Here is a 24,112-nt window from a genome sequence, read left to right as displayed (position 1 = left end):
TATATACACGTATATTCTTAGTGTTAGCCTCATATGAATTTGCTTCCCCATGTTTGCAGCCCTTCTACAACAGCGCAGACACATTTATTCTACCTGTTTGTCTTGCACTTGGGGTGGGGAGGGGGGAAGACAATTATTTTTTTTGTCAAAAGTTTTAAATTCGATTGGCTTTTCTGTTGTCGTGGTAGGGCTAATTTTTGGTTAAGAACGATGTCCTTGGAAGTGGCATGCTTGCTATGTTATCTTATTACCTGGGCTGCAATGTTTAAAAGTGCTCCCCAATTTTAAGTTTATCAATCTAAATTAGAAATCCAGAAAGTAAGTCTTTCTCAGTTTGACCAGAAATACTAAAACCAGGTTCCTTTGTGATATTTTGTCATTTATGTTTCTGATTCTGGAATCTGAAAGGAAGAAGAGGAAAAAAAAAACGGGGCAGGGGGAGAAAGGATGCTGCCAAAACTTCTGTAACCTTCAGGAAAGACTTATTTTAGATTAAGCTAATCTTCAGTTAAAATATCTATGCATGAAAATATATGTGATCTCAGCTAAATCTCGAGGATCTCTAGAATTCAGTCTTAATGTAATAGAACAGTTGGAATTCTGCTTGTTATGCTATGTATAACGCATTTCTGCCCAGGAGACTTGCTGTGGAGTTACTTTTGACGTTTTAATGTATTCTTTGTGTTTAGAGAAATTATAGTGCAGACACTTTCCTGTTTCTTTCTCATTTATTAATTTATAGCTAGGGCAGAATATAAGGATATCTTAACCTAAACTTGTAATCCCTCTTTCTGTGAAATTGTGGTTTGATGTTATTTTCTATATTTAACAAAAACCTGTTCACAGATAGTAATCCTTATGATGTACCACTCTTCAGACAAATAAATCTCATTTATGTCACTTGTCAAAACCAGCGTTTCTTCTCATTGTCTAGTTTTGCACGACGAGTGCGCCAGCTGTCTTGTAAGGGTCAGATCTGTAAATATTCTCTGTATGGAAGACAAGTAATGTGTTCGTCGGAAAGAATAAAGTGACGTCATACCATCCTTCAATTTTAATATTGTGCGAAGGTTTTAGATATGTATTGTTATATTTGCTATTTCAAACACATTGGAGTGGCAAGTACGTCTTAGAAATGCTGAAGAATAAATATGACATTGCATCAAATAGCAGTTCCTGTGTACCACGGTAGAGTTTTCCCCCTTTTCCTTGTGCTATTATTTACTTATCTTACCTCATCTCTCTCCTGTGTTTATTAATCCTTACTTTTACTGCGTATTATCTTAGCAATGTGTTTTGTAGAGTTCCCTCTGAAATCTCTGCTGTATTTGATGAAACAAACAATACTTCGGTGAATCATGAGAGAAATCAATGCGTATGACTTGTGCAAGCTGAAGAAATAGGTGTGTGTGGAATTTCTCAATATCTTACTTGTCAATATTGATTGATAGCTTCTATGGAAAGGAGTAGAGAAATGTCAAAAATTCTGGCATGTTTTGTCTCCACATGCTATGTAGATAAGATAAGGCTAGTATGCTGCCAGCTGGTATATTTTACCCAAATTGTGAATTTTTCCATCCACTTACATATTCTTATTATTATCATGTATGAATGCTCATATTTTGTCGATTTATCGTCACAATTTCCTTGTGGGAAATAAGTAGGTTTAGTCCTCATTTGCTGAGTAGGAGAGTGGAAGCTGGGTAAGAAGCAGATTTACCCACTGTCAGACAAATTGCAGCACTTAAAAAGCCGAGCACATATTTGCTCAATCCCATCTAATGGCAAAACTAACGCCTTTCCCTTTCAGCTGGAGACGGAGCTGCAGCAGAACATCCTTCTAACTTCTCCCTGCAAATTTCTTTCAGGCCACCACATTTTCACCAAGTGATGTGTCTTATCACTGGCTTTGCTATCTTCTCAGCTAGAGAGCATCAAAACACCTTCTATGAAAGGACAGGGAAACGGGGTTTATGATGGGATACAGTCTCTGTAAGTTCACTATAATATAACCCTTTAACATATTTTTCAGTAGCTGCTATGGCTCTTTATAAAACGTGGTTTGGTACTGGGGCGGAAGACAAATTACCTAGCGCTGTAAGTGGTAGACAAACTGTGGCCATTTACTAGTACCCTATAGTTGTCAGATTCTCAGTACTCGATGCTGCTTTTCAGGTGTTTCTGTGGTTTTGTTGATGGGAATGACTACAGAAGTAGGAGCTGTGACGTTGTACCTCAGAATTGCTTGGCGAACCAGGGGACCTGGAGTGACAATAACCACAGTAATAGACTTTGTTCACCTGATGTAAGCCATCCTCATCGTGTCTGAATGACTTTGCAGTCATGTGTTTGTTTCAGACTAGCCTGTGACAGCAAACAAAGGGGGGGGAAAAAAAAAAGCGAGATTTTCTGAAATGTGGAGGAGAAAAGAAAAAATGTGCGGAAAAATTGAACTGACAAGACTGAAAAGCAGCTGTGTTCTGGGTGGCATTAGATTGTTTGTTGAGGAAGTTTCTTCCTCCTGCTGCAGCGTAATGAAATGTGTGCTCAATGTGCAAAGAGGGAATGTCTTTCTTGAAAATGGAGAAATAAAATCAATTTTACTACTGCTTCACTTACAGCTTTTTTTGTGAAGGAATATTTTCAGGATGGGGTGAAGCTCAGCCAGGATGCAAATCTAACAACTGTGTTAAGTAAATAGCTGAACCTTCGAGCTGCTCTGCCGAAACCTATCAGCTGATGATTAATTCTTATTTTCTGTGCCAAAATACACCACACAGCTATTGTGTTCTTACTACTTATTAGTGACTGGCAGAGTCCACCAGCCCCGCTGCAGATCTACCCCTCTGTTGTACGGAGAGTACACGAGTTCCTGGCGTATGCTTCTCTGAAAATAGGCACTGTGGCTTTTTTGTTGGTTTTGGGTTGTTTTCTTCTTCCTTCCAAGAAGGGGAGCTAAGGTTTGCCAAGGGACTACACATTTTAGAAAGGCTTAATACCTATAATCTGCAGTGGATTTTCTTTAAGTGAGCTGGACGAGTCTAATCTGATGCCTTTTGAATTTCAAAAGGGGACAGCATGTTGGCTGCGCTAACCTCGCGGTGAAAATCTGAACGTAAATGAGAGCGATATGCTTTGAAAATTAGACTCTTATTTAGCTGCTGGTATGTACGAGGGTTACCAAATTGCTGTGATTGTTAGCAATCCATCCTGACCTGCTTTAGAAAGTCTAGTTTCATAGCTTTCTTTGTTTCAGCCTGAGTTGAGGAATAAGGTTATTTGGCTTAATGCAAATGGTAAGGCTTTGGAAATGAATCTGTAACCATGGTACCTAGATGACAATGGGGCGAAGGGGGGTCAGAACTCACGGCAGCGTTGCTTCTTGCTCCTTCTCTTCTGCTTCCTTCATTATTAAGCATCTCTAACTTTGCAATCAGTGCAGCCTGGGCTATTTAATTTGGTGAAAAATCAGTCTCGAACACTGCTTTCTTTGAAATCTATGCATTCATACATGAATGATGCATGAAAAAAATACGCTCCTTAAGTGTATAGATAGTGAATAGAGACTTCTCTGCAGTTGCTTTTTTATTTACTTGTAAAACAACTATCTGCTGTTCAGTATACACAGATGTGCTGTATCTGAATTGGGAAAGCTTATGAAAGCAGATATTTAATTTAATATTTTTCCTTTACTCATACCTCTCTCTGTCCCTGTTTCAAACATCCTAGTTCTTTCCCTAATTTCTACTCTGGAGCTGGAGCATTTTTGGCTCAAAGGAAGATTGTTATCTGTTCCTGGAAGCAAAAAGAATTAAACTGCTGTAAAAACTAAAAGTAGAATCTGTTTTAAGGAAATAGTAATCAGTTCTTCAAATGGACACAGAAAAACTTGCATTTCTATCTGTTTTAATGTGATAGTATGTGGTATTGCCTGTTTTATACGTACCTAGACTGACAAAATTTAAATAGCTTCTGAAATCGCTAGGAAGAAATACAGGACATGTATACCAGAACTAAGTGTTTAAGGAATATACATTCCCGTTGAACGAGATGAATCCCCCATCACTGGTTTATAAAATGTAACCTGAAAGGTTTAATCCATTTCCACCCAATAGGTGATGTACAGAAGTTGATACTGCAGTCAGAGTTAAATATTATAGCAGAAACACGTTCACTCTACTGTAGGGACATCATGTGTTTCTTTCCTGCTTAAGCTTGATGATTATATCACATGTTAAACCAGAACTTTAATGGAAACCCTTTCCCGACAGCATTTAGTCGTTACAGGAACATGAAGTTTTTGTTGCACTGGCTTAAACCTGTAGCACAAGGTACTGTTGACAGGAATGGTTGCTACCAGAGGAAGGTGAAAAAACCTTGGAAGAAGCCGTATGGAATTCATTTCATCTGCCTTAAATCATTCCATGTTCTAGGCAATGAAATGATCCTTAAGTAGCTTGAGCTGTTTCTGTAGAATAATATTCAGACAGGTAACAGAATCTTTGTTCTTGTGAATATTTGCAAGGATCCATCTGGAGAAATAGGTGTTTTCAGCAATTCAGGTGGTGCCTAAGCTGGAAACAAACATACGCATCCCAGCAGTCTGCCCCCCCCCACCGCCTGAACGGCAGGAAAACTGTTGGGAAGTTTCACTATACTACGTCAGAAGTGAGACATTGCCATAGCCATTCTGGGGTGCCGAAGATACCAAAATATAAGATATCAAAGGGGGAGAGGGGGTGGGTGGTGATGGGAAAACAGACTAATTTTGATATCTGTTAGAAGGAGGTAGATAAAAAGGGATATTAAGCGGTGAATGACTAAGTTGGAGTATTGATATTATTCTGGAGATACTCTATTTACCGGTATCTTACCAGAAGGTAGCTGCATCCAGGTACTGCTCTTTCTTTACAAAGATGGGAAAAAGATGGTATGTATGTAGAGTGTGAGAAAAGATTGGAGAGGAGGAGACTTCTGCTCTGCTTGTTCCTCCTCCCAACTTAGAAATTATGGTATCGGTGTAGGTTTAATTCTTTAAAATAAAAACTTAAAATGGATTTGAAAGCATGGCTTAAACCCCGCATTCTTATCCTAATAAGAAAGCAGTAAAAAGCTAGCACTTTCACCTGAATTCTAGGGTTATAGAACAGATTCCTCGTGTGCTACGGATACTTATGCGCCATGTACTTTAAACCTCATAAATGATGTACACCTAATGCTGACTTAAGGGTAAATCTTTCAGTGTTCTGCAGATAACGCCGTCCAATAGATAGTGTGTGTGGAGGGGGAAATCTCCTTCGTGCTCATTACTTACCACACACTGAGGATGGAAAGAATTCTTACCTGTTTCTTGTTAATTTAACGAAAAAGGGTGGCAGTGGGCAAGTCTCCTCGTCTGGAGCGTATGTGGAAACATCATTGTGGATAGTGATAAAAAGAAACTAAAGACTGCAAAATTGTATCCAATTCCATTAGTGTATTTTTTGAATGTAAAAAGATCTCTTTCACTCAAGGGAAAATATATAAATATGTATAGTGTATGTACCTCTGTGGAAAGGATTTCTAGTTGCAGACACATAATGAAGTATGAAAAACTGATTTTTGGCTATCTTTTCTCAGTGGCTTGAATAGATATGTATGCTTTTGCTTATATAGAATGAAATGCTTCAAAACAGCTGAATCTTTTTTTCAGCAGCTGAGGCATCAAGTTTGAATACAGCTTTTGCAGATAAAAATATTAAATTATTTCTACAGCTATCATTGGGCTTTAATTCTTTATATCCTGCCACTTTCTTGAAATGCAAGAAATGATGGTGGAGACAAGCATTGTTTCTGGCAAATACGTAATCTGGAATTATTCTGCTGACTTCCACTTTTGCAGTCTTTTGGTTGGACAGTCTTGCACTTCAGTGTAAAAAAAGATCAAAACTTTCTGTAGATTCCTTGTATTTCAACAGAATATTATATTTATGTTGATAATGCCCATTAGTTGCTGCCATTGGGGCATCGGTCTAACGCTACTGAAAACGTAACTTGAGAACTTGGTGTCGTGTGAAATGCTTACTCAGCAATCTGTTATCTTGGTGGGGCTTTCCTCGCTAGACTGGGTTATCCGTGTAATCTCCTGTTGCAGCAGCGTCTGACACATCCCAAGGGGCTGTTCCAAACAACTCCCTTGTGTGTGAAACGGTGGATGCTTTTCAATGCTCTCTTCTTCACCGGCTCTGAAGCTTTTGCAAAATTTGCATGGCAGGTACCCCTCCAAATTGATTTTAGAGAAAGATCTGAATCTTCTTAGGCCTCAGGTCCTTTTATGAACTGGCAGCATTTCATATAACCTCAAAATCCATGCTAAAAATGTTAGTTGCGCTTTTGAAAATGACTAAGCTTATAAAATTGGATATTGAGCATGATCGGACCAATAGGTGGGATAAGCAGAATCCTGCATCTGCTTTTGAGTAATAATAAAAAGAAATAAACTGAGGGAAAAGATTAAAAAAATAAAAAATATAAAAAATCCTAATTGCACTATTTGGGGTTGCTTGACTTTAAGATATCTCTGTATTACCTTTGATAACGGATGCAAATGTCAGTCTTCATACAATTATTTTTACATACAGAGATAACAAGGCATTAAAGAAGTGATCTGTGATCATAGATACGGAACTACATAAATGACAAGGCAATGATACCCTTGGAAAAAATTGATAATAAAATTTAGACAATCTGTTCTCCTTTGAAGAGATATTAGTTGTTAGAAACCAGTAAATCTAGATGTAACCAATATGCTTGTCACTACTTACTTTCTTGAGAGTTGCTGCCCTTACCATACTGTAATCATACTGTAATCACAGAAATAGTAGAAATAGGAACCTCCTATGATTAGTACGTTTGTATTTATGCTGTTTTACAATGGCTGAGGTTTTAACGCGATCTTCGAATGGATGTTTTAATGATTATTTTTGTCGTTGCAGTACTTCAGCCTTTTGACCCACGTTACAGCACTCTGTTCCTCAAAGGAAGAGAGTAAAGTAATGGAATCTTCCAGGCAACAATTAGGATATATATTACAGAAACCACTGGGATTAGAAGGTATTGATCTATAAAATTGTACCAAACAATAGTAGTACTAACTTCTGCGAGACAGGTGACTGGAGCAAAGAACAATGTTCATTCTTTTACCATCATTACTATGCCTTGCAGCATCGTTTTCAATTGAGATACTTTGGAATTGATGAAGTGGTCTGTGTTAGGCTTCAAATTTTTATTTGTGTGGAGGAGAAAAGTGGGAAGATTTATTTTTCTATTTGCTTTCCTTTATTCTTTTCCTCCAAAAGCCTGTTTGAGAATTAAAATGCAAAATTTGATTTAAGTGGAAAAATGGATGAAATCCTGCCGTCATAAAAAGCAGTTATGGGGGTGGTTTTGGACATGGTTAGGGTGACTACTGCTTCATTTGATTTGGATGTTCAGCTTGGCACTCATTCAAGGATCATTCTTACTTGTTGTAAATATTGTTTACTTGTGTAAATACGGTTTTTTAAAATACTCAGAGGATCTGGATTTCCATTACAGCTTCATTTGGAGCATTGGAAAAAAAGAATGGTATTCAAACAAATGAATTGGTGGTTTTGGTACATTTCTGGCTAAACTAAACTGGAATTCTCCCTGGCTAAGCCTGTATAATGAATGTTGCTACAACCTAGGATACGTATTAGGAGTGGAGATTGGTTTTGGAGGTTCGGTTGTCTTCCAGATGTTGAAATGGGAATAATAGAAGAAAATAACTCTTTCAGTAATATATGAAAACATTCACATACATTCATAGTGAACATCAAGATTAAAGGATAGTGAACATTAAGATTAAAGGATTAATCTTAAAAAAAAACCCAAACCACAAACAAACAAAAACAAAACAAAAAAACTCCAACAAGTCACAAACACTTTAAAAATGAAGTGATTACTTAAACAGGTATCACAGTGTTAGAAACGTGTTCTGTCTCACCCTAAATCTTTGTTTGCTTAACAATTTCTTAGACATTTTAAAACTTGAGGCCGTGTTCTCAAGATCGCTGTGTTCACAACTGTAGACCTCTCTTTCCATGTGACCATGGGGTACTTCAATGGCATGGACTTCTGAGTAAATAAACTTTCAGCCTTAAGTGAAACCATTTGTAGACCCTCACACTGCACCATTGCTTTGCCCACTTCTGCTTTGAATTACTCTTTTTGTGATACCGAGTAAAGGACTTCCTTTATATACAAAAACCATTTTGAGCAGCCGAAGCGTCTGTATTATAGTGTATGCAAGGCTGAGTCTGATACCTGGTTCCAAAATACTAGTGGAACAAAAATATAGAACTTTCTCTGTTATAAGAAATAGCAACAGATTTTAAAGTGCATCTTACTAATAGAGGAGGACCATGGACTAAGATATTTTAGCTTAATAAAAAACCAAAACCAAAACACCAACACTTTAGTGTTTTGCAGTCTCTGTGGGTCAAGGTCGTAGAAGTTTGCCTTGCTCAGCAGACATGTAGCCCTGGGAATATTAACTGGCTCCACCGAAGAAAAACTTGTAGCTTTAAATCAATTATGACCTTCAGTAATTACTAACAAAAACTCCCATTTGACACCTTTGGGGTCACTTTACTGTTCACTGAATCACCATGACTCTTAGAATAATACGAAGCTCCCAGGGGCATCCTCCTAGCACGTATGGAAAAAGAGTAAGAAATTGCCACTTAGTTTATCAAAGACAGAACTAAGACAATAGTCAAAGATTTTTTTGGATGGAGAATTCTTCTCTTATTTATAGATGAGATGGGTACAGATTATTTTTCAATTTGGCCTTTGATATTTCTCTAAAATTTCTGTAATTTCTGTAAAATAGAAAATCTCACTGGGTTAAGGCTTCTTTTGTGAAAGATGGTTGGCGCTTTGATTGTTGTTTTCAATTATCCCCCACTAGAAGAACCGAAGTATGAGGGTTTACTTAAATTTGCTTTATGATTTAGATCCTTGAAATACTGACATAAAGTGAATCCTAGTTTTTATTTATTGCTTTAGAGCCTTTTTTTTTGCTAATCTACACCTGATTTACTACTTATTTTGAAGTCTGTAGAACCACAGTAAAGGTGGCATGCATAATATACAGATCTGTCGCCTTTTTTGTTCAACAAGTTTCGTGTTTTACAACCTGCTAGTGTATTTAATCTGCTGTTCTTGTTTCAGGACCTGTGGAAAAAGTTCATCCATCTTGTTTACTTGATTCTGAGGCTACAAGGAGAAAAGGTAGACTCCTGATACAGATCAGAGTGTGACCGTCACTCTTACTTTTGGTGTGTTTGGTATCCTGAAGGATACCGTTCTTCAACAGTTTCATAACTTTCTATTTGAATAAAAAGTGCCGGAATTAACTTTATGACATCCTGCTGCCAAACACACAAGGGCGCTCAGGTATACTAAGCAATTTGACTTAACTTCCCTTTATCTTTCTCTGAGAGCCATCTCATCCTGTGAAATACAAGGCATTCTGCTTTCAAGTTTGTGGTTTTGTTTTTTGTTTAATTATTATTTTCCGAATGGGTATTTATAACTGTTTGTCCTTAATGAGTATTGAATGGGTATTAGAGTAGTTATGAAATACCTATCAAATCTGCAGAGTCCCAGATACATCTATAACAACTCTAGTTTGTTTGTCACTTGAATATTTTAAGCCTTTGATGATTTAGAAGCTGTTTTCCTTTTCCTTTTCTGAATGTTTGCTACTGAGAATAGTTCACAGGATGTTGTTAGTCCTCTGCATAACGTGAGTGGTGAAAATGATGCTTGGGAGAATGTTCCAGCACTCATCACATTAGTACTGATCAACTTAACAAAGTGCCTTCTAATGTGCAAAAGTGAAGAATACAGGCTGTACTTCAATTTATCTTAGAATTCAATAAGCAACTCAAAAAATTAAAATGTGTATCTGTAAGTAATTGGACATTGCATGTCAACAGGAAGAACTGTACATCAGAGCTGAAGGATGGCTCTGTTGAAAACAGAATCTGGATATTTTAGTGTTTAAGTTGTGACTGGATCTGTGCCACCAAGAAGAGAAGAAAACAATACTCTTCATTTAAGAGCCGCTAAGGTCAATGACTACACTGCAGTGCAAGAATCGCTGTAGTCCCTGTATAAGAAAGAAACGCAGTACTGTGTTTCAGAGTGGAACTGGCTCAGATCATCAGCTGGCACATGCAACTTTATTCCAGCTATGGATCTGGCCACTAACCAAATGGAGACATCTTTTAATTGTGAGCACTGTAGCTTTGCCAGTTCAATTAGCACTTTCAACATTTTGATCCAAATCGGTATTTAAGACTTGATTCTCAGGCTGAGCTGTGTAAGAACAGCCAGTGTTTAACGTCGGACATGAAAAACTATGTTAGATGACCTCCTGTTTCCAAAACTAAGCTAGGCCCTCTTGAGTTAACTGCAGCATATAAAACAGAGCTCCCTCCAGACTCTTCATGCAGGAATATGTTCTATCCCGCGTGCGGTTTTCCACCCTTTCAGACTGTATTCACTTTGTGTGTTATTGATCAGTCTAGTGGCTGCCTGCCTTCTTCCTTACTCACCCGCACAGCTCTTCCCAAAAAGTTCCATATTTCTTCTGCAGCAGGCAGAAGACGTGGAGACAAAGAAGAGAAAATCATGTGTTTATGCGGGCTATAATGGTATCTAATACATCTCCTTTTGCTTACTCACTATCTTTTACTAATAGAAAAAATTTGCGCTAAGAGTAGCCTGTTAGTTGAAGCAAACTGTAGCAGCTGAGAGTCTGCTTCTGGGGGTGATGGTTTGGTTTGTTTTGTTTCCTTTAGCTACCGAAATTAGTTGAGAGGCTTAAATATTTGTAAAATCTTGGAAACATGATTCGTCTGTCAGAATTATTCCCTGTTGCTAAATCAGGGGTGAAGATGGTAGAAGAGCACTAGGAGGAAGTGTTTCTCCTGACAACTTTAAGGGGATTTGGGGTAGAAATCCATTTCTGTTTATTCCAGCAAATGGTATGAAGACTCTGATATAAAGACTAATTGACTTTATAAATCTTTTATTGCTGTTACTATTTTTAATATATTGAGCACGAAAATGTATTCCGTAGTGTTTTCTGAACTTACTCGACAGTAATGGAATGCTTAATGTTCGCCACTGAAGAATCAGTGACTAAACAAGCCAGGGCTGTAAGGGTCTGTCTTGAACATGGTTTGAAGCTAGAAGTTTTACCACATACTGGTTTACCCTCATACTCTGGTGACCAGCAAGATCTCTCTTAAGGTTCATAACTTTCAGGCTTCCTGTCTTTTTTCCTTTGTATTTACTTAGTCCCTTTTTAAAGGAGCTAGTAGTGTTTCTTTTTTTTTTAATTTGAGTGATTGTGCATGCTTAGGCTTATAAGTATTGCTATCAGTTGGCTTGTGCCATCTCTTTTTTTTTTTTTTTTTTTTTTTGTTGTGGTAGTGTTATGCCTGATGCTGTGTTACTTTTTAATCTGATGTACTTGTAGTTGTTACCATGCCTGTCCTTTGAACGTCGGGAAAGAAAGCATACTTTTCTAATTAAAAACACGGGCTTGCGTTGCCCTGTGAAAATAACAGTTCTCAGATTTCCCCTAGCAGTGTCAGAATCTATACAGGTATATTGGGGATAGCGGAATGTAGATATAAGATGCAGTGCTTGAGGGGAAATATAAGGTAGGACAGAGGTAATTGAAATGCAGTATATTGTAAAAAATGCTACAGTACTGCCAGCAGTACCACCTTTGTGCTGCCTTGCAGCCTTGCCCAGCTCCACTCTGTATTACTCAGATTCCATGTGCATGCTTTTGCCTTCAAACCTGGCTTTGGCTAGGAGGAAAGCTTTTTTTATGTTTTTTTGTGTGCCTCCCCCCGACAGTATAGTAGACAATATTGTACGCTTCAAGTCCACAGGTCTTGGAAATATACGGGAAAGAAATGCATCATTAAATTATCTTATGTTCAGGGAACTGAGTTGAAAATATTTCTGGTTTAGTTTTCATTATAGGATGAAAGGAGTAGGGACAGAAAATCAGTTCAGCTTCAGGAAAGAGGAAGAGAGAAGGCAGGTAATGGAGTGAGAAGGTCTGAGATTGAAATCCTGTTTATTTCTCTAACGGTGCTATGATATGCAGTGATGTCATGTGTATTGACAGTGTCAGGAAAGATTTACATGGTTTCACTAGATGACTAACATGTTGGACACACTGCAGTAAAGAGAGAAACAAACATTTTTTCTCTGAAGGCCAGAGCGTAACTTTGGATTTTAATTCCTGCATGAGCTGAAGCATGAATTGTTGAAGAACTCAGTAAATGAATCACAGCTGAAACAATGGGGGCGCAAAGGAATGTGTCCTGTTTGTTGCTCTCCCATGGTTTGAGCTTGACGGTTTATGCTCCTCTGAAGAGAAACAGCATGTCTAGGACCTCTGCGTTTGGAGATTCTCAGGGGGGGTGTGGAAGATCCGCTCAGATGTTGCCTGGAGAAGGAAGTGGTACTGAAAATGTGACCTGCACAAATACCGTTGTCGTCATGCAGAGGAATTATTCCCAACAGGTAACAGAGACAACGTGCGGTAGCACTTCTGGAGGAACTGGTAAGTAGTGAAGGACGAAGAAGAACATTGCTTGACAGAAAAATAGAGATCTGGAAACGAGTGAATTTGTAACAGACTGATTTATAGTATTGGAGTTTCCTTTGAGACTGACCATAAAATTTATAGGAAGAGTTGCAGAAATAAAATAGAGGAAAATTTGAAACATGAAGTCATACGCATATGTTTCGCTAATTCGAATCGTGAATGCCTTGAGTTTTCCAGGAAAATGGGAGAAGAGTATAAGTTTCTTATACTTTACCTTACTAATGTTGAAATATTAGGTCAGAAATGTACTTATCTTAGCTATATATAGAGCATTGTCTGGATGGATTTCAACCCAGGATCAGTCATGCAAATATGACTGATCCAAGGGAACTGGATCTCATACCCATACGTTTGTTTTGCTGTGCTTGTCAGATGGTCTTGTAGTTTGTCTGCGCTAGAATCCCTATTGTCCTTACGGCATTTAATGTCATGCTGTTCTTTTTTTTTTTTTTTTTTTTTTTTCCCTCCAAAAGAACTCATGAAAAGAGGACGAGGGAAAAAGTTTTTGGATGAGCAGAATGTGTGATTGAAATGATGGACTCTATCATAAAAATGCTGAGAGGGACATGTTGATGAAAAAGAATCCTTGTTTTCCTCTCGGATTATTCTACTGGCCTTAGGAAATGACCTTTCTAAATGTGTTGTGGTTTTTTGGTAAATGCTGACAGAATAATCTAAGCAGTTTCATTAGAGCTGTGCTTTGAAGGATAATGAGGAAAACTTGTAGAGAGCAAGGCATCAAAAGTTATGCTATTTAGAAGCAGAAAAAAAAGAAAATGATACCCTTGTCTTTGGAGATGAAAACATTAGGGAGATACGATCTGCAGAAATTAACTGAGGAGCAGAGAGATGCTGCATTTTAAATGGCTCTTGACTCAAACCTACACGAAATATCATTTTGGGGTAGTTGTTAGTCATTTGTTACTCAGTTGTTGCAACATTTTCAACAGTTGGCAGTACCGCCCAAGTAATGCCTGCCTGGGGGAAACCAGGAGGAAGTTATTTGCTTTGGTGGTTGTGGCCAGCGTGCACCTGCCTGGTGTGTTTCTCAGCATTATGCTGAAGTCAAAACCCACTCCAGCTGTAGTCCCCCTCTACCCTTGCACCCCCTCGCCCCCCCAAATCCAACTCAGTTAAAATCCCACTGCGACAAAATGGTAAAGAAGCTGTTACACCTCCATGACTTTGTCGTGAAAGCCTGTGCTATAACTGAAGGACAGTTTTACCGTGGATGCAGTCCTTTTCAGAAAGCCTTTGCACCAGTTGAGTCAGCATTGTGTGGAGATCGTTGTAGGGGAAATGGTGCCTTTCAGTTACTGATATCTCTTTGTAGGAAATACTTCTAAGAAAACCTGATTCTCCATCTTTATAATGCCCAAACTATGCTCAGCTAAAGGGTTGCTGCTGACGCCGATGGAAGTACAATCAGTTACCTGGGGCTTTTCACAAGCCTTCCTCTTGAAGGGCTGAGCACATTGAAAATTGCAGACACTGAAAACAAACTGTGGTCTCCAACCAATAAATTTTTCAATAGTGGTCAGTTAAAACTTATTCTAGGTAAAAAAAAAATCTTTTACTAACAATATTTTTTACAGTATTGAGACGCATTTATTTTGCTAGTATAAGATGTAGTATGAATATAGCCATTAGCTGTTCCTTAAAAACAGTATTTCTCAAGGGATGTTTCCTTTGAGTTACAAAGCAGAATTGTAGGAAAGAACAGAAATATGTTTTGAATTGCCTTTGTTCTTCCTGAAGAACATTAGTAGGCTTCAGATTGAAGTAATGTGTATCTTCCTGAAATATACATCGCTTATGTCATCTTTGTCTTTTTACATCATTTTATATATACACAAGATAGTGTAGTATTTGTAGCTATGGATCATAATTTATGTTACAGAGTTATGATGTTTAACCAGAGGTTTTTTTAAATGAAAAATCAATAGTTAGCTTTTCCAAGTTTTGATACTCTGATTCCAGTGAAGTAGGTGATAAAGAAATAGCATCTAATTTACATTTCAAAACAAAATGCTTTTTTCCTTCCACGCTAAGAATTTTTTTTCTCTTGAGGTATTTCTTTTTGGAGATTCAGTAGGAAGCTGAGGCATAATGACGTATAGTGACTTGCAGCCTGGTGTAAAGCCCAGAAAGGACTGGCACCCACCTCTTCTAATCGATCACAAATGTTTGATTGTTCACTAGTTCACTCCCGCAGCCTCCAGTTCAAATCAGTGAATTAAAATAGTTTAATAATATATACCTTTATAAAACACTGATGCACAATGTGTTGTAGTGAAATGTAGTTTCTGAGGAGATTCAGCGGTAAGTAGGTTACTGTTGAATTCTTTAATGAAAAAACATGGTAATATTTCTTAAAAAGGAAAGAATTTTGCATCAATTAACATACAGCGACATCATGTAGGTTTTCTGCAACTCATTAGTTGGAACTTAAAGCCATTTTTAGATTAAGCATATAATTTTCAGGACAAAGTATTATGTTAGACAACATCCTGTTGTGAATCAAGATTACGTAATTATTTTTACCTAGCTGGTGCATTTGTAGAGATTGGTAATGTATTAGCTGCTGCCTACGTTATTTCAAAATTATCCCTGGGGTTTTGTAGTTCAAAATCATATTTCTTTTAAGCTGTTATAAGCCTATTATTAAAAAAAAATAAATAAAAATCAACCTTGTCAAGCTACTGTACTAGATTGCTAACAATTCAATATTTCATTAAAGAAGAGATGATCTCAGATAATTATGTAATGGAAAATTGGAAATATAAAATAAATGTGGTTGAGAAAGCTTAAGAAAAGGTGGGACCTGATCCCATGTTGAACATGGGTTTGTTAAATACGATCTGTTTGTACTTTAAAGAGAGGTGTTACAGCTGTAGTACATCTTTTGATTTTCTCTTTATAGGCCCTATGGTGAAACATTTATATTGTTGCAATAGAAAGAGATCATGAAGTATTAAACTATCGTATTGGTACAACTTCTAAGACTTCATCACTTGTTTGGTTTCTGTTGCATGATTACTTGACTTGCTAATAGTGGGCTCAGTATTCCTGAGGAAAATACCCACAAAACTCCCCCAAAACAACCAACCAACCAACCCAAACAAACTGAAAGCTTTGGAAAAGCATTAACTAATAATGTCTTCAATTTGGCAGATTAATCGTTTTTAGAGAGGCTCTTAAGCCTCTGGTATAAGCCCCCATATATGCATAAGTAAAACCAACAAAAAATAATGAAACCACACTATTAAAATAATACTTTGGGTTTATATTGTGTGTACTGAATGTTGGTCTTGCCTGAAATCAGAAAGAAGCCATATTATTTACTTGACTGAAATCAAAACTTGTTCGTATTATCAAGAACTGCATGTAAACATTTATTGGGTGAATCCTTCCTGACAACACTTGAGCATAATAGCAAAATAGAAGCTTGTTTCTTGTTTTACTGAAAATGAAACAAGGTTTTGGCTTCTGTGATTGAGTTACATTTCAGATAGTGAAATTAGACTTGTCCATCAACTTTCCTGTTGTGAATTAACATCTAGGTATTCTAGGAACTTGGTGTTTTATACATAAGTAATCTCTAAGGGAATAATCAAATAAATATATTTTAAAATGTACTTTCAAAAACAGCAAAGTATGGTTACGTGTGATATTAATAGGAAAGCAAGCATGTAGGTAAGAAGTAGAAGTACCACTATGCAAATTAATATTTAACTGCATTCTGATGCAAGACAGGAGGAAAGTTGAAATGTAAACTTTATCACATGTAAGATTCCTAGCACAGTTAGGAAATCCAGTTATGGTAGCAAAGTTCAAACTGAAGAATATTTGCAACCACTCCTAGCGAAAATGAAAAAAAAAAATAAATTATCTACCCAATATTGGTAGTGGGGACATTGAGTCCCCGGTGTGTGCAGACATTGGGAGGATGCCATCAGCCTTGGTAACTCCTGATGTGAGGGCCAAGTGTTATAAAGCATGGGAATATCTGATTGAGACAAAGTGTCATCCAGCTGACTCCAGGAGAGAGGTACAGGTCTTAGTTGTAGTTCAACTTGCTTGAATTACTTGTACCTTAAACAAGAGCAGACTTATCTCAAAGGTCTGTAGTGACCCTCTGTGTCTCCTGTTACATCCAGCTCATAAGATATTTTCTGAAGGTGACGGCATCAAGAGAACTTTGGCTATTTGGAGTCTTGCTGGTTTTTTTGGCTACTAGTTGTATGTAGTCTCTGAGCAGGCAGAGATCACATCTGCTGAGATAAAGGTTTATTTTTATTCATGTTATTTAGAAAATCATGATGTTCCTGAACTAGGGGAAGTTATCCTAACTCCTTTGTCTGTCCTGTCTGTACTGTGTAGCAACCTGAGATTGTTTCTAGGCTTATCTGAGTAATCCTCTGCTAAAAATTCCTAACCAAGCTTAACTTTTCCTATTTAGGAGATTCTTTCTATGTCTGTGGGCATATTTACCTGCTCTATTCCTCAGTTTTCTGAGTAAAATGATGGTAGGAAGTACCTCTCCTTCTCTGTACCTTTTAAAACCTGTGTCTAATAAACTCTTCAGTAACTGGTGTTTATTCTGGTTCTATCTATAGTGGCGAAGTCAAGAACTCTCATGTCACATATAGTTGTATGTACTGTAGAATGATGTGAAATATATTTGTGAAGTGTTGTTTAGAATGCTTACAGTTTAAAAATACATTTAAAAAATCTCTTTTACTATAGTTATTTATGTAAAAAAAAATTACAGGGAATGTACCTCAGATATTGGCATTAGCTGAGAGATGTTACTGTTTGAAAGAAAAATAAAAACTGACGACATACTATCAAAGTCTGCAGATGCAATTGTTGCTTTTATGCATATAGCTTGAATGATTTTTCATTAATAATGTAGATTTAGAGCTGTGAAATTGCTACAGGGGTCAAGTCAAGGAAAAAAAAAATAGCAAATCAGTCAAACTCTACTGTTTGTGCTGTGCATTTAACCTGCACAGAATTCATGCAGTAATGCTGATGGGGTGAGCCTTTTAAGTGAGTTCACTATGGAAAAGTCTGCCTTTTAAACTCAGAAATCCAACAATTTTTAAATCACGCACTCTCCTGGTTAATTTTAATGCAAATACATCCCAGCAAAATCGCCAGCAGTCAGAAAGGATATATTTTCAAGCTCAATTGCTATTAATATTACATACGCAATGGTGCGCATTAAACAGCTTCTCCTACAACAAGTAAATGGAAAAACCCGAGTGACAAAAGCAGAATTATGCACTGTGAATTTTCAGGCGGCTCTCGCACAGAAGAGTAGTTCAGACCTGCTTTCTCAGGTTTTCAGCATTAATTAGGAGCCCCTTGGTTTTGGACATAACGTATGGTTAATGATCTTTGATGTTAGCAAATTAGCTTTGGATTTACTATGTGCAGTGCAAGTAATTGGAAAATTTTTTCTAATGAGTGGAATATTTCTTATTCTTAATTTAAAATCATGACACTGGTGTCCGTCCAATGGAAATAAAGGAATGACTAAATATGAGTCATTTATGCCCTCTTTGTTACTTTCTAATGTCACATCAAAGCTATTTTTCATCTCTTTCTTTTCAGATTTAAGTCAGAGCTGTAGTTAAATTTGACTTGAAAAAACCATTAAGGAAAATGTATTTGTATTTTTTTGAGTAAAATGCCATTAGATCGATGAGTTATATTTATTCTGTAGAAATATACAGTTACTATTTAAAGGACTGTATGAATCAGACTTTGTTGTTTCTTTCCATTTCAGTGCAGACTTAAATGATATTGTACAATATGATCCGTGTTACAGACAAACCTATTTGGTCCCAAGGATATCCAGCTCATAATTGGGCAGAGGTTTGGCTCTAAAATTGAAGTTGAATTGAGGTAAGACTTCAGGTTAAGAATTCATGGCGAGGAAAAGCATTTGATTGTTTTTCCGACTTTCTTTTCCAATAGAATACACAGTGTTACTATACACAGCATAGCAGAATACTCTATTTTGTTACTTTTACTGGGTATCTTAAAAATGTGTGCCTAAATCTGTCATATCCACCTATATTATTGACTAAAAATAAATTGATTTGTTTTCTCTTCAGAAACTGCATTGCCATTTTAGAAAAAAAAAAAATATTGTTTAGACAAATTCAAATTAATAGCTATCTTTTTATCAAATAGTGTCTGTGCTCATCGAAATTGTGAAGTATGTCTAGCATGAGTGGTCTAATGTTGAATGTCTAGTGAATTAGGAAATATAAACCAATTAAAGCTAGTATAGATTGTTCCTATATCTTTAAAAAGCGCACATTTCTTCGTAAAAATTGTCTTTTGGCTGAAAGTACACGAGATGACGGTTCTAAAAGGATTGCTTCTTATTGATTGCCAAGAAGACTAGCAAGTAAAACAAATAGTAACCCTAATTTCATTGCCTCTCATGCATCTATGAAACCCCATTATTTTGTCTTTAGAAAACAGGCAGAGAGTGATAGTAACGTACCATACCAGTGACAATTTGCTTGGTTTTAGCTGCTGAAAAACACTAACTTCACGGAAGACTGATTTTAGGGAGTGATAAAGGACCTTAAAAATAAACCTTCTGTTTGAGACCTAACCACAGTCTTCTGTGTCTGCTCTTTAGGAAGGTAGTCACATGAAGCAGCTTTAGTAGCTGTTCAGTTAAAGGAGAGAAGATTGCATTCTCATTTTTTTCCAGGTATTATTCTCTGTGGCCTCTTCCACTGGCAGCTGAAGCATTTGAAAGGACTTTTTGCTAACTGCAATTGCAAAGTCACATATATTGTGATCAAAGCTGTTCAAATCATGTCAGTGAGACTGATCTGGCCTCACACATTTCTGTACAAGATTCATAATGGGCTTTAGGGAACAGTGGGAGGAAGATCTAACTTGATTTCAGCTCCCAATAGGAGAACTGGACTGACACCTGAAATATGTTAAATAAGAATACTCCTGCTTCATATCAGTAAGAAATGATCAGTACAGAAATTTGCAGTATAATTTTTACTCCCTGTGGTTTCATTTATGGATGGACACAGCCCCTAAAACACACACACGCTTCATTCTGTGAATTGTTAAATTAATTTTCCTTGGTCACAATTATTGATGATCTTTTTTTTTTTTTCTAAAAAAATAAATTATTTTCTAAAACTATTTTTATTAACTGTAATGCTTATAGATAACAGAATTCACATTTAAATATGCAGAGGAAGTTAATATAAAATGTGTTTCTCCATGAACATTTCCAGCAGAGAATGAGTAAGAATTACTCTAATGCAGTCAGAAGGGAAGCAACCCTGCCATGAATGGTTTTCTCCTGTCTGAACTGTAAATGTACCTGTGCGTTTACTGCATGGAGAAAAGTGGAGTGATGGTGGTGTGTTAAATAAACGGACACAGCGGAAACAAGCTTTCAGCTCTCCCTGAGGGTCCTCTCACATTCCTGTGATTGCAGAGGAGAAGGTAAAAGTGAGAGATGGTTGGAGCGTACAGGACTCTGGAGGCTCTGGACAGCATTGTAGGTTGTTGCTGGGAAAGCGTGCATTACTAGGGGATGCCAAGAGATCTTAATTAGGCTGGAGACTCCACTAGTTCATATAAGAGGACTAATTACAGAAGGCAGTAATCTTTCAAATCATTTCTGTGGCTCAATCACATTTCAGTAACAGGGGTAAAATTCTATATTGCAGATGTTAGAGTATATACAAGCATGAAACAAAGCAAACGAACTTTTCTTGATCACAGGAATGATGACGAAATCACTTTTTTCCACATAATAACAGAATAATAGTTGAAAAATACCATGTATACAGACGTAAATCCATTTCCTGTATTCCAAACTGTGATAGACGTTCTCATGATGTGAGTATTGATGGGATTCTGTAATACCTCAGAGAGGTACTGGAACTTGTGTGCTGCTGGTGTCTAATGATGGTCTTCTGGTGCTGCTGCTTTTCTTAACGAGTAAAGGTGTGTTCAGACTCTTGTTATTTTTACTATTTTTTTCCACTTTTTTTTTTTTTTTTGTCCTAAAAACCTAACTGCTTTCCTCTTCAGCCACTCATCTGCTTAACTCTGTTAAGTTATTCTCTAGTTAAGCATAAGGAAAGGCTACTTTTACAGTTTTAGTCAACTCCTTTGAAGGGCTCATAACACGCCTAAGACAGAAGTCCAGCAGGAGCAGAGTTATATGTAGACAAGCACATAGAAACCACAGATAAAGGCAACAGGCAGATTGGATGGTTTCTATACAGAAAAGTCATAGAATAATTAATCAAAAAGATTATTCATAAAACATCAATTAGATGTTTTATTTCTTTTCCTGGGCTTGGGCTTGAATAGTTGATTAGGAATTTTACAGAGAGTAAGGGGTTTGCTTCTGTAGAAACCATGGCATGAATTAACATCCTTCTCTTTTTTTTAACATCAAAGATGTCTTGTAAACCATAATTCTAGAATTGCAAAGTGTGTTACAAGCTGTTTATACACTCTTAAGTGACTTATAACTAGATATGTTGTAGTTCAGATCAAATTAATTAGAAATTTTTCTAAAACTATGTCAATGTAGATTTTGAATTTTGATTTTATTCATGCTATTGCATAGGAATGCTACATGATGTGCACTTGTAGTTCCTCTAGACTGCTAAAAGTGAATATAACAGATAAAACATATAAAAAAGCGGAGTGCAAAATTACACTTCTAATGCTTCATCAGACTTCTTTGCATTAAGGATCCTTTAGGAGTAGTTTCAATATTATCTGAGAATCAGAAAATCATTAAAAGAGTTAGTAGTGTGCATTTTATCAAGATCTTGTTAAGATTTTAAGGTGGTTTTTTTTTTTCCCTCTAGATTTCTATTAAGTTCTATCTAGAAAAGCTTTATCTAGATCCATTCTTGCATACCTCTTGCAGTAGTTGTGGCATCTTCCGTCATTGCTGTCCTGTGCTGCCTCTCACCTACAGCACTACGTACTGGGAGCACTGGTGGGTCACGCAAATGTTACACGAGGGTAGCAAATGAACATGACGAAACGTGTCACAATATTTAATATTGATTTTCTACTAAAACTGTTAACCACCCAAGAGCCTGGGAGAACAAATCTCCAGAACATTAATATGTACTTATTATTGTGCCATTTAATACAGAACATAATGATTTCAGCTTATGTGCACAAGGATAAACTAATCCTTAGCTTTAAAGCCACGTTATTGCCATACTACATTTGGTATTGACTAAGCAGTTACATTGCTTCAGCATCAAGCAGAAGCAACTCAGTAGACTTAAATGTGTGTATCTCAGTCAATTTTTGTTTAATAAATTTCGATTATTAAGCAATTTTCAACATTGTAGTTTTTGAAGGATACCATGAGAGTATGCCTTACTTTGAAATTTGATTCAGACTGGTAAACCCATATTTATGAAAACAAATTACTCAGCAAGATTTATTTTTTTTTCCTCTCCCTCATACTGTTTTTTATATTAGATTCCTGTCTTCAAGCCTTTCTGTCAGAGGCAACAGAAAAACAGATGGTTTTTGTCATTTCTAGGAAGAGGTTTTGCTAAATGTATTTATATCTAGTGGAGAAAGGATTAAATATATGCACATTCTTGAAGAGAAATTATGTAGAGTACATAAAAGTTGAAGAGAGAAAATATGAAGACTAATAAAGATTTGAAGTTGTATTTGTTGCTGTTGGATGTTTGGTTATTTTGGTCAGTATCTCACTTGGCTGGAATCAAAATGTTGCTCTTTCAGCTCCACAGTGGATTTGGCTACAGCTTTTAATAACCACTTCTGAGGGGGTTTATTTTTTTTTTTTCTTCTGCTTTGGGACAAAAATTTATCTTTAATTCTTTCTATTTGAATAGTTGATAACTGTCTTGATTAGCTCCCCTTGTAAGGTTCTGTTAATGCTCTTATCTGTCACGGGAGTAGAGATGTTGACCTGAAAGCGAGAACAGATGTGCAGGAGTTTTGTGTGCATTAGAAAGCATTTTTATTAATCATATATGAATAAGAATATTAACTTTCAACGGGTAGTCGGTATTCTCTGTGTTTTTTCATAAGTGGGTAATGCAGATTATGGTTGCCATGGTGTAGAAATGTATCAGTGCTGCTTTCCTTCATGGCAAAAATGGGTCAGCTCTAATCCTTTGTCCGTTCAAGTTGTAGAACAGACTTGACTCTGGCAAATAACATGCATCGCATTCTTCTGTTTCTATGTTTCTTAAATAATCATCGAGATTTGGAGGAGAGAGGGCAAGAAAAAGGCCTGATTGTCAAATTAACTGTCTCCAGGTATATGCTGCGAAGTGAATAAAGGTTTAAATGGGGATTCTGACTTGGTATGAGATGGAGATTAAACAGCTTTTTCCAAGACGCCTTCCTCCTTTTCACTTAGGGCTTAGTCATGTGGTTGAATAAGTCTTGCTTCTTTTCACTAAAGTGTTTCCTGGTTACTATTAAGGTATTTATTTCTAAACAAAAGAAGAGAATTTTTGTTGGGTTAATGAACTTTCTTCGGATGAAAATGCATTCACTTCAGAATAAATAAATAAAAAAAAAACACCACAAAACTTGGCCGAAGCTTATTCTCTGGTGAACGAGTGGGGTTGTTTTGGTGGGTTTGCCAGTGAGTAGGTTTTAGTTTGTTTCTTTTCTCTTTGGAGCGGTTTGTGTTGTTTCTGGCTTTTTGGGGTTTGCTTGGAGGGAGCGCTTTTGCTGTGTGGAGGGCCGGGTTGGGGCTTTGTTGTTAAGGGATATGTTTAAAATGAATGGGTAACAAAGATAATGATCCCTGAAAGTGGAATTTTATTGTTTGGGGTTTTTTTTCCACGTATGATTTCATTTTGTTTGTGCCTTCCACATTAGCATTAATTTCACTGTAAGAATGTTCTATTAATGTAAAATATGCTTAGGCTTTCAAAGTCATATATAAGAAGTAATAGGCAGCAAGTTTGGCTTTTACCTGTTTCATTCTATCTGCTCTTGTTCTGCACTTCCTTCCAGAAAACCACCCCGGATAAAATTAACTTCATAAAGGACTGTAGGCATTTTAATCTCTTGAGAGAGTAACACAGTACAGGAAAAATATCACAGAGTACACAAAACAAGAATTCAAACAATGTGAATTTATTCCCAATCCTCCTTTTTTTCCTTTATGATCTCAGTAATGTCGCTTTTGTTTTTGTTGTATTTCTGCTCTGCTTTCTTCAATCCTTTAGACTATGTTTCTGAACAATGCCTTAGGGTTCAGTAGCATTAATAAGCTAGCCAAAGTGCTTCGCAGAGGAGAGGACGTTGTGTTTTAGAGGTAAAAAGTGAGCTTAGCAGGCCATTGAAAATTGAGGTATAAAACTA

General features: G+C 36.8%; 1 protein-coding gene across 3 annotated transcripts in view; it reads left to right on the top strand.

Moving 5' to 3' along the window:
• Positions 1 to 24,112, top strand: part of LUZP2 (leucine zipper protein 2) — a 215,788-nt gene that overhangs the window by 6,370 nt on the left and 185,306 nt on the right. The window contains exons 1-2 of one of the 3 annotated variants that reach the window (XM_074586279.1): positions 1,683 to 1,703; positions 1,869 to 1,992. The exons of 1 other annotated variant lie outside the window; for it this stretch is intronic. In XM_074586279.1, coding sequence (XP_074442380.1) covers positions 1,949 to 1,992 — 44 coding nt within the window. In that variant the 5' untranslated portion in view covers positions 1,683 to 1,703; positions 1,869 to 1,948. Of the gene's footprint in view, positions 1 to 1,682; positions 1,704 to 1,776; positions 1,993 to 24,112 lie in introns of those variants that run through there. One more of the 3 variants, XM_074586278.1, reaches the window with a different exon arrangement.

Source organism: Larus michahellis, chromosome 4, assembly GCF_964199755.1.
Source record: "Larus michahellis chromosome 4, bLarMic1.1, whole genome shotgun sequence".
NCBI classification, from domain to species: domain Eukaryota; kingdom Metazoa; phylum Chordata; class Aves; order Charadriiformes; family Laridae; genus Larus; species Larus michahellis.
The sequence above is the reverse complement of the archived record's forward strand: the minus strand, read 5'-3'. Positions and strand labels throughout refer to the sequence as shown.